Genomic DNA, 11747 nt, shown 5'->3' with positions numbered 1-11747 from the left:
TCAATCCTAAAGGAAATCAACCCTGAATATTCATTGGAAGGACGGATGCTGAAGATATGAAGCTCCAATACTTTGACCAACTGATGCGAGGAGCTGACTCATTAGAAAAGAACCCAATGCTAGGAAAGACTGAGGGTAAGAAAAGAAGGGGGCGGCAGAGGATGAGACAGTTAGATGGCATCTCCGACTCAAAGGACATGAGTCTGAGCAAATTCCAGGAGACAGTGAAGGACACAGAAGCCTGGCATGCTGCAGTCCATGGGGTCGAAAAGAGTCAGGCACCACTTAGCAACTGAACAACAACATACAAGGAATAATCAGAAAGCAGAAAATATGCACCGAGTCAGTTAAAATGCACAGTATTTTAATGTACCAGAGTTACATGCAGGATGTATTTGCCTTAAGTTTTCTCAAGGGTAACTGCATATATTTATAGAAATTGCAACATGGTGGGCTGAAAATTTCAAAGGAAAAAAATAAATAATCAGAAGATAATTCATAATTTTTAGCAGACAACCTACAAATGAAAAATATACACAACTCAGCTCTTTTGTGATTTATAAGGCACAGGCTGAATAGGTCCACAGTATAAACATTTAAATGCACAATATACAATAGGCTAACTTTTCAACATTTTATGAGGAGTCATATTGAAATATAGAGCATAATGAATTAATTTTTGTAACACAATGATGTCTAAACATAAAAAAACCTTGCTTTAGCCTAAATACATTTTAATTGCATAATATGTTAAATACAAATGCAATACCCTCAGTGTATATACACTTATATGGCATGCTGTGACCACTAAAGCCCAACTTGCTTCTACATAATCTTTAAATGAAAACAGAGTACGAGTGGATGCTTATAAACTAGATTTGGAGATTATGGAAACAAAGCAAACAGTCAGTACCCTCTTCTATGTATTTACATAGGTATGAACTACTGTCGTTTGTGGAATACTAATTAGCTCAGTATTAACACAGTCTTAAGAATTATTCTTATCATAGTCATTTCTGCCCAGTTTAAAATTTGAAGTGTTAAACAGACTTAAAACAAACAAAAAGCAAAAATAAATAAATAAAGCAGTAGTCCCTTGTCCCTGACCTCCTCCACACCCATCCTAGTCTCCCACCCCAGAGAAGATTTTTCTATCCTTTTAGCTATTCTTGTGGCAGGTATCTCTATATTTCTAAAATCAGTATTACTCTTAGCTCTTGAATCATCTATTTTAAACAGATTGTTTTGTTCTGAATCCCAGAACCACCATTTACTAGCTCTGTGACCTTAAACAAATAACATTTTTAGGTCCTTTCCTTGTCTATAAAACAAATACTAGAATCTACTACATAAGGTTATTGTCAGGTTGATATGATGCAAAATACCATACGTGTAATAATATTTTGCTCAAAATACAATGATAGCTATTATTATTGTTACCTTATGGTAGGTAAGGATTTGAATTCTCTTACACGACCACTTTTTCCATCCTCCTAAAATAGTTACAGCATAACAGTTTTTTTGTTGAATTGCAGTGTTTTCATCTTCACATCTTTTTTATATTTAAAGCAACTCTAGATTAATGAGACTCACCTTGTATCCTCATCAAAACCATTTATGAGAAGTTGGCAAGCTAGCTAAAATGCTGGATCACTGGAATAGTCTGGGTAATTTTCAATTTGCCAAATTTCAAATCACTGGGACTTCTCGACTAAGACAAACTGGATTATAGAATTTTTACTATAGTTTTAAAATGATTGTATTCAAATCTCTGAAACATGCCACTACTGTAGTCACTGTAATACACCTTTGTTACTCACTTACCTTTTGCCTTCTGTTTCTTTCATTTTCACAGCTAAGGATATTTAAGATGCTACGTACTGTATATTACAGTTTTCCTTTATATGGAATATTTTTCAGGATTTACACCACTGCTTTATCCACAGTTCCCCAGTGATTGATTAAAAACAAATGCTTCTCTTTAGTGTTTACAATTTCAAGTAGTCTCTAAGTTGTGAGAAGCAACACAATTTGCAAACAGTAGATGGCAGAAGTATGTTTAAAATTCTAAAGAACATTTTTGCAGCAGTTCATGCACAAGAAAATCATAGTTGATGAGTCACAGTCTATTTTAACAAAGTACCACAGTAAACTGGATACAATTTAAAGGAAGAAAGAAAAAAATCAACTGTAATAATTCATCTTAAAATGCAATATTTTCATTCAGCCAATGAAATAAATTAGACACTATGTAAGAAAAGATGCTCAAATTTTCCCTCATTATCTTTTAAGTTCTCTGAGGATAAGCAACATGTTTTATTTACCTTATATCACCATTGCCTAGGACAATGCCAAACTAGTATAGATACAGAGATATTTCATATGTATTCACTGAATAAATGAATTCTGTTTAACTTGGTCTCAGATAATTTGCAAATGTTTGACAGTAAAACACCAAATGCCATGTTAACACAGCATTATTCTTTTTGGCATACAAAGCACACTAGTTGGTACATTACATTTTAGGTTATGTTGATGGTGACATAGTAAAGCTTTGATATATATTAATTTACCCAGGGACCCTTATAAATATTTAAAGTTCTTTTTCACAAGCACATCTTACTACAAAGTCATATCATAAACTATATTTTTTGACAATTAAAAAATAAAATGCATTAAAGATATCATTAATCATGATGGGGTACTGAGATAACTCTGACTTTATAAACATTCTAATTACAATCAAATGTAGACCTTTACCAAGAAGTTGATAAACCTAGGGAGGGAACTCTTCAGAGGGAAGATTTAGTTTTGATATAATTAATGGCCAGATTAGCATACCTGAAGTCCTATCTTCTTAAAAACCTCATTAAGAGTCCATAAATGCAAATAGAAGATTATAAAGTATTCTTACATGTAAAGACACCTTTAAAAAATGTAAAGTATTCAGTTTGCCTTAATATATATTTCTTCAACTGAAAACTGTTGAGGTTTCCAAATACTATTTTTTCATGTCTTCACAGACTGGATCTGATCTGATAACAAAAACCAAACAAAAAATTATTAGTCTCTACAGGGCAAAATCTACTTTCTAAAGTAATCAAAGACAAATCTATAACAATAGGTAGAAACTCATGCATACAACTGCTTTTTTTTAAAAGCACAATTCGTATTATAGTTTTTCTTTCTTTTTTTTTTTTTTGTTAACAGCCTCTGTAGGGAGGCCAGAGGTCCCCAGGCAGCAGGAGGAATTAAACTGCAAGTGGCAGACATTTTTCCCTTTTCTGTTGAGAATGCCTGGTTCCACCTGAACTTAACTATTCTCAAACCTTGAGCTAACCAGTGTGATTTTTCTTATGGAAATGTTTTTCTTAAGCTATGTTAATAAAACTATGTATTTGCTTAGGAATCTGCCTTTCTTCAAATCAGTTCTGCCTCAGGGTATTTTTTTTCTTTTTCCTTTTCCCAACACTTGGGCTGTTAATGGCTCAACAAACCAGTATTCATGTCAATTGTTCTAAGGCTGGGGTGAGAAGGGAATCTGAGATCTTGTCCATGGAGCCCGGAAGAATGGAATCCATGAATGGTAGTAAGTGAGTAGGATTTATTAGAGAGGAGGAAAGTACAAAACTCTCAGCATAGACACTGAGAGAGGGTAAAGAATTCCCCCAAGGTGGTGAAAGGTTGTTGTTGAATCACGCGAAGACACCGGGATTCTTGGCCCCTGGAGGAGAAGAATTCAATCTGGGGCCAGAGATGAGGCTTGATCGCTCAGAGCTTTTGTGTAATAAAGTTTTATTAAAGTATAAAGGAGATAGAGAAAGCTTCTGACATAGGCATCAGAAGGGGGCAGAAAGAGTACCCCTATAGTTTTTCTATCACTGTACATGCACCCAATTAGTCAACTAGTTCTACGAGGCTTGTATTAAAAATTCAGTCCCTTGCCTCATCCCTTCTTTCTCCCTTCACAGGCAACTACTTCCAACTCCTTTTTAGGTGATTACCTCTGTATCTCTAAATAATATGCTTTTCTCATTACTTCTTGAATGCAATGTAACACAGGGCTTCAGTTCTCACACATTTGTACACCATCTTCTGCCACCCTCATTATGCTTCCAATACTCCCAATTTCCTAAAACAGTAATGTTTTATGTGAATGCTACTCACAGCTGGGACAAGGGATAAACTTCAGTTTTTTCCTTTCTTCTACTACATTTTGCTTTCCCTGCAGTGAATAATTGCTTTTCATCCCCCAACCCTGCCTTTTTTTTTAATGTAACTAACATTATACTTAATCCACTACTCTCACACCGTTTCAGGCTTTACTAATATGAGGCATAAACCTGGTCGATCTTCACTTTCTTGAAGAACTCTCCATCAGAGTCTTGTGCAGACTCTTTAATCTGACCCAGCTGTTCTCCATGATCGTCCACGTATTTTCATATGAGATCTTTCATTATTACTCTAGGATCTCTTATTATCATCCTAGGGGTTCCTTCCCAACTTTCTTGTGCAGATTCCCCTTATTTCATGGTACCTTATTTTTCTTCTTGCTTTATTCCTTTGTTTTTGACAAGTATACCTCTGTGGCTACTTTAGTATTAATAAACTGTATAGAAAGTGAACTCTTGAGACTTTACGTGGCTGAAGATGTCTTAATTCTCTACAGTAATACTGCCTGAGAATATTATTTTCTCCTTAGATTTTTCCAGGCACTGCTTCCAAGTGTTGCTGGTGAGACGTCTGATGCTACTTTGTTTTCTTATCTAAGGAAATCTGCCAATGAAATCTCTTATTTTCTTCTCAGGAAATATGGTGAATTTTCCACCATCTTCAGTGTTGATTTTAATGATGCACTTTGGTGTGGGAATATTTTCATCCACCGCCTTGGGCTCTAAAGGGGTGTTATAACTAAAAACTCCTCATTCAGTTCTGGAAAATAATGTTTTATGATTTGATGACTTTCCACTATTTTCTTTGTTCTCTTTCAGAAATTCTTACTAGGATTTTGGGCCTCATAAATGACTCCTTACTTTATCTTTTCTCCCCCCATTGTCTTTTTCGTACTTTCTTAGAGAATGTCTCTATTTTATCTTCTTTTGATTGAGTTTTCCATTTCTACTTGTTGTTCAGTCGCTCAGTCATGTCGACGTTTTGCGACCCCATGGACTGCAGCATGCCAGGTTTCCCTGTCCTTCACCATCTCCTAGAACTTGCTCAAACTCATATCCATTGAGTTGGTGATGTCATCCAACCATTTCTACTATTCTATTATTATTTTCCAAGAACTCATATTCTTTTTCAATTAGTATTCTTGTCATAATCATGAAAGTAATACATTCTTTTATCTCTTTGAGGCTACTCAAATAGTGTTTTGAAACATTCTCCCTAAATAGTCTTTTTCTAAACTTTTTCTTTTGCTCCATAATTCCTAATGTTTTGTCTTCAAATACTTGGCAATACTTTGCTATCTTCTCATATGTATAAGTGAACACTATAAAGTTGACTGGAATTTCGTTACATGTGTGAGGCTTGTCAAAAGTAATCTTCATCCTAGTGTATAGCTAGGCCATTTCCTTGAGAATTTCTAATGTTTAACACCTTTAGATCTTTTCTCTTAGCTGGTCTGACTCCTCAAAGCTGGCTTTCTATCTTCTACCTATTGCCAGTGTCTTCTAGGAGAATCAGGAGAAAGCAGAACATGGTTATAATCTTCAATATGAAACTTTCATTTACTCCTCATTTTCAGTTTAGCATTCCAACACACAGTTGTGCTCAGTGCTCTCCACTCCAGAGATACTATGCAACTCTCTGCAAAGAATGAACCTTCAATCTTCTTCTCGCGCATGGATGTATACCTGTGCATTTCCTTTCGGTCTCACCTCATCCTTATTTCTAATTTCCATCAATTCCTGAGCCTTTGAAGAGATCTGCAATGTAAATTAGGATGGTTTCCAGCTTTTTCCACTGCTAGCTTAGAATTTCACTCTTTCAAGTCTGTTAAGTTATTCAACATTCATCACATATTTGGCTTCAAAATTTGGTTACCATTTTTGTCACTCCCATTCTTTTTGTCCTCAGTCTCTTCACTCTTAGTGAGATTTGAAGAGGGGATGAAACTAAGTGTGTGTCCAATCCTTGGCTTTTCAATGGAATGTTCCTAGTTTATAAAATTCTTATATAAAAACTGGAAGCATTATAAACTTTTCCCATAAGATAAAGTGACTCAGTGAATAAGTTTCATGAGTCATGTGGGACAATGCTTTGTTTTCTCATAAATATTTAAGTTTCGGAGCTAGAAAACAACTTACACTTCTGTGATAGTTTCTACATATTCTCTGGTGGTTTTAAAAAATACTTAATAGTCTACTTATGGATTCTTGTCTTTGGGCCGTAATTGACAATCCCTCCAAAAGAGAATAGAATCATGGCACAAAATTTGTCATTTAATACTTTATCCTCAGTTTTTCAACCTTAAATTTAAAATAATAAAATTAAATTGATCCAAAACGAACCAGGGCCTTATTGTTTATAATGTTAGGAAATTTCAGAATTTTGCAAGGAAAATGAAGAGATTTAAGTTCAGAACATCTTTCAAAGATTTACAGAAAAACTTCTTGATAGTAAGTTAGCAAGAAGAGGCACAGACTAGTCTCCTAAATTTACTGCTACTTATTTTGCAAGGTAGGTTTTTACCTGTTTTCAAATCCAAAGACAGGAGCATCAAAAATATAAACTATTTACTATAACATAGAAATTATGAACAAAGGATCGCCTACTCAAAACCAGACTGATATAGTTTTAAATCTGCATACTAAGTTTCCTCTTCTGTTAAACAGAGAAGTTACATAAAAGGATAGATAAACTGAACATTTTTTGAGTGCTTTCTTAAGCTAGGCACTTTAATATGGAGCATTTCATTTAATCTGTATGGCAATTTTAGATATTTTATTTTTTAATTTTAAAGATGAGGAAAATTATCTGTATAATATAAAGACATTAGTTAATAATTAACAAGTAGTGGAATATATCTGACAGACTCAGAAGTCCAAGTGTTTTTTACTTCTACATCATGCCGCCCACATAAAATGGGGATACTACTACTTACCTTGCAGAGAATTGTAAAGTTTACATAAAATAATATGGCAACACAAGGGCACAACTTTTTTTTTCAATAATGTATCCTTCTTATACAGATTTGGGAGTTAAGATACAAAGATAATGGATCAGAAAAGTCAATGACAAAAATTAAGAGTTGGCAAGTGGAATTGTGATGTTGGATCACTCCTGACACCTAGTGGCCTTATTGTTACAGACAAAATAAAAAGATGTACAATTTAAAATCCAGATGACCATCACTTATTTTCAATTAAGTACTGTGCTTTGTATTTTTTATTATGAACAACTGTGGGTTTCCATTCACACTATATCTCTGCTGTGAGCAATAAATAATAAGTACTTAAAATAAGAAATAAAGGTTGACAATATGTTTCTAGTGTCTTCTCTAGAATGTTCCTTTGTAATCTATTTGTTTTATGTGGAATCAGTCCCATAAAATGGTCACTTTGATCACTTCTTTACACAGCCTGAAAAACTAAATTGTTGTGTTCAAAGAAAAATCCCACTAGTGATTCTGAGAACTTTTAGAGGTTCTCAGTTAAGTTTCACTTAATTGTAAAATGTAACTAGAAGGTTCTTTGCAGTGTAATGGTAAATGGCATGATGCTATATAAACACAAAAGAGGGAAACAAAAATACAGCAGTCTGTGCAGTTAGCTAGAACACATTTTACTAATAACACAAATATTTATTAGATATACATTTATAGTACTTTGAACTAAAGAAATATTATGTCTCTATGTATGTAAGTAGGCTACTCTTAGACCCACCATGACATACAGTAGAGAAAAAAAAATCACATATAGCTCAAACAAAAAGAATGTGTAGAAGAAATTAAATTTATAGCCACAAGGCCACAGCTCATGGATTAACAAGTTAATCTCATTATTTACCCTTATTCAGGGCAGGGAGGTTCCTAAAAGAACTCATCCACTGTCCTGCTCAAAAATGGAAATTTTTTTGCCTGACCTTCAGGGTCCTATAATAAGAAGGACTTATAGAACTTGGTTTCATGCACATTCACGTTTTATTTCTCTGTGTGGGTCACTGTGCTTCAAGCCTTTCCTGTGTCTTGTAGATAATGTAACCTTAGGGAAAATGATAGATCTTAATTTAATCCCTGGTATAGTAAGCTTGTACCATGATAGCTATTTTGATGAATAACATATAGAACTGTGATATACAGAAACACTAATAGAATACCAGTATATACAGTACTAAATATGAGTACTAAAATTTGTAGAAACATGCCATGTATAAATGGAGCTATATGTGGAGTACAGCATGACTCTTGAAAGACACATGCCACAAAGATTTTTATTGACAGCAGGTCTAAAATTTATCCCAAAATTCAAATGTGCTTCTATTACTAGGTCTGACAGAAACTTATTGCTATAAATTAAAATTATATTCTAGAGTTGTCATGTATATTGATATAAGTAGTTTTTAAATAAATCCTTTATAAAAATGTAATTGAAGTAAATGGAGCAAGGTATTGGATACTTACTGTATTGTATTTTCTGATAGCAGAAATAGATGGAAACAAGAGGGAAAAAGGCAGTGATATAATAAAAATAAAATGTAAAAAAGGACAGAAAATGTGACTGGAAAGAAAATAAAGGCTGAAGATGCAGTTTTTTATGATGTACCTTGAAGCCAGTCTACACCTTCTTGCAATCCTTCTCCTTTTATGGCATCACTAGCACTGAAATAAAACCAACGGAAAAATATCCATTTCATCAAAAAACTGTAAGAATAAATAATTACAATTTTGCCATATGGCAAATTAATATATTTAATAACATATCTGAGCAAAACTGGTTAAGTACTGAAACTGAATATACATAGGATATACAAGTCTGAGTGCTTAGGATCAAGACATGAGAAAACTATTCATTAATTTACATGGACATTTGTAAAAATATATCATTAAAATCTTACTATTCTAGGACTATTACTTGGACTGGCATTAACAAAACATATGCTTTGAGTTAGTCTCTCAGTAGTGGGATTATAGAGCACACCATCCTACTTTCCCCTACCAGCCCCAATGATTCAATAGCATTTATTTATTAGAAATGCTTTACTTGGGTTGTAATTTAGCCACAGGATGGAGTGACTTTATTTGAAATGAAAATTGATATCTAAAAGGTATAAATCTGTAACTGTAACTCTGGTAAACTGGTAAAATAAAAAAATCCCAGTAGAAGTCAACCATAGTTTTATATTTCTTGATTTTACAAACCTCGATAGGTTGTTTAACTCTTTGGTCTTCAGCTTTTGCTTCTGTAAAACGGGGGAATATTACCACTGGCCTCATGTGATTATTGTAAGAATTAAATATTTGATATATGCATATAAAACATTGAATACAGAGTCTTTTCACTGTCATTCCATTCTTGAAAGTAAGTAAGCCTAAATCCTTACTGTGACAGTATTTTATAAATAATAAAAATTAAATTATATAAACTAAAACAATAAAATATAGAGGATTTTTTGAGTATGAAATAATCTTTTTCTAAGACTCAGATTGACAGTTTCTCATGTTACTGATATAATTATCTAATAACAATTAGTATACATAATTAGATATTCTGTATGATTAAGATTGCTTTTAGTATGCTAAAGCATGATTTTAAAATGTACTAAATTATCTTAAAACAGTTAATTTGATTCTAATCAAAAGAGAAATTACTTTCAAGGAATTATTTACTGGACCAAGAACATGACTTATAGAATTATTTTAAAATAGGAAGGCAGAAACAAATATCATGAGATATGCAATTATTCAAAGCAAACTATGGATTACCTTTATTAACAGCAAAACATCACTAACTGAAATACTTATATCAAGAATGATCAACATATTGACTTTTATCACAAACTTCTAGTACCACATAAGAGCACAGTGCCATGAAGAAACCCTTAAATCTTGCATCTTTCCTAATAATTCCCAAATATTTAAATTCTACCTTTCCTTTCAAATAAATCATAAGACTCATAACTGGAATAAAAGCTAGAGTTTTCACCATTTTCTGCAAGGCACTATGTGACATAGCCCCTGGTTATTTCTCAGGGGCCTCATCTACAATTTCCCCCTACCTCTCTGTTCCAGCCAGCAAGGACTTCTTGCTGTTTCCAGACAACATCAGGCACATTCTCATCCAAGAGCCTTTTCACTTACTGGCCTCTCTATCTGGAAAAGTTATTCCTCCAAACCTTTGTGTGAATTGCTTCTTGACTTCAATTATATCTCAGAGGGAGACCACATTCATTTTTCTTTCTCTTACTATTCTACTTTTTTTTTCACCCTCCCAACTGATGTTTTTATTATCTGTCTCCCTCTCAAGATAGTAAAAATGCAAATACAAACATATATCACTCTAGGGACTTAGTCAAAGAACACATGGGAAGAATTAAAACAGAATCAGACTTGAAAATCAGAGTTGATTATATGTTTAGTAAAATGGTCAAAAATAAACCAAAAAAAATGTCCAGACTATACTTCTCTATAATCTCTCCTTTAGTACCCAAATTTATTTGTACCTAAGGCAAGAGAGATGCAATATTTTATCTTTGCACCACTCAGCATTACTTTTCTTCTTCAAAATTAAAGGAGAAATTTATTTTTAGTTCAAATAAAAACCTTAACAAGTGAAACACTAATTGGAACTTAGATGTCCAGTTTGAATTAAGAAGTCAAAATTTTAGACAAACTTAAAAGAAAAACTTAACATTCTTCTACAAGTTGTACAGAAAATGAAGAAACTGGCAATATGTTCTGTCCATATCCTTATAGCATCAGATATTTTTTTCTCTTACTAAAAAAAGTTAAGGTGTCACAATTAAACAAATAAACCTAATAGAATTCAATAGCTAATTATTAAGGAGAAAGACATTTACCATTTGCAAAATTAATTTCTACTTCAAAATTAAGAGGAAAACTATATCTTTTACTAATTAGAATTGATCCGTATTTTGAATGTTGTACTTTCCATTAATGTAGTCAGCACACTTAGGGCAAAAATTAAATTATTCTACTTTAGATATTATCATTTTAAGCATGATTTACAAAAATAGAAAGGTTCTATCTTAAGATAGTTCTCTACACCAACTCCCTCCTTTCTTTACCAACAAAATACCACAGAACCTCAAATTCCAACTCAAGAATAATTTAGTAAACACTGACTTTTCCTCTGATTTCCAAAGTAAGGAGGGTTTTACTCATATGTGGCCTTAGGTACTGAAAAATTTCAAAGGATTTCTCAAGTGCTATAGTATTACTCTTTCAGCACCATGGTTAGCTCTTAAAGTTTTCCTTTGAGTTCTATCACTTCCTTCTTTCCTAGATTTCTTTGCCTCTGTGTTCAGCCTCTCTCTATAGAGGAGAAGGTGGGGGCCAGGGAGAGGTGGGGGCGGGGGTCAACAGAGGGAAGCTTAATGTAACACAAGGTGGTGGTGTAGTCACTAAGTCATGTCCGACTCTTGTGACCCCATGGACTGTAGCCTGTAAGGCTCCTCTGCCCATGGGATTCTCCAGGCAAGAATACTGGAGTGGGTTGCCATTTCCTTCTCCAGGGGATCTTTCCGACCCAGGAATCGAACCTGGGTCTCCTGCACTGCAGGCA

At 33.7% G+C, this 11747-nt stretch overlaps 1 protein-coding gene across 4 annotated transcripts in view; it reads right to left on the bottom strand.

The window, feature by feature from the left end:
- Positions 1-343: 343 nt before the first annotated feature.
- ARL6 (ADP ribosylation factor like GTPase 6) overlaps positions 344-11747 on the bottom strand; it is a 40568-nt gene continuing 29164 nt past the window's right edge. For 3 of the 4 annotated variants that reach the window (XM_055567872.1, XM_055567871.1, XM_055567873.1), the window contains exons 7-8: positions 8769-8824; positions 344-3035 (exon numbers count right to left, since the gene is read on the bottom strand). In XM_055567872.1, coding sequence (XP_055423847.1) covers positions 3010-3035; positions 8769-8824 — 82 coding nt within the window. In that variant the 3' untranslated portion in view covers positions 344-3009. The remainder of the gene's footprint in view (positions 3036-8768; positions 8825-11747) is intronic. The other variant, XM_055567874.1, reaches the window with a different exon arrangement.

Source organism: Bubalus kerabau, chromosome 2 (genome assembly GCF_029407905.1).
Source record: "Bubalus kerabau isolate K-KA32 ecotype Philippines breed swamp buffalo chromosome 2, PCC_UOA_SB_1v2, whole genome shotgun sequence".
Classification (NCBI taxonomy): domain Eukaryota; kingdom Metazoa; phylum Chordata; class Mammalia; order Artiodactyla; family Bovidae; genus Bubalus; species Bubalus kerabau.
The sequence above is the reverse complement of the archived record's forward strand: the minus strand, read 5'-3'. Positions and strand labels throughout refer to the sequence as shown.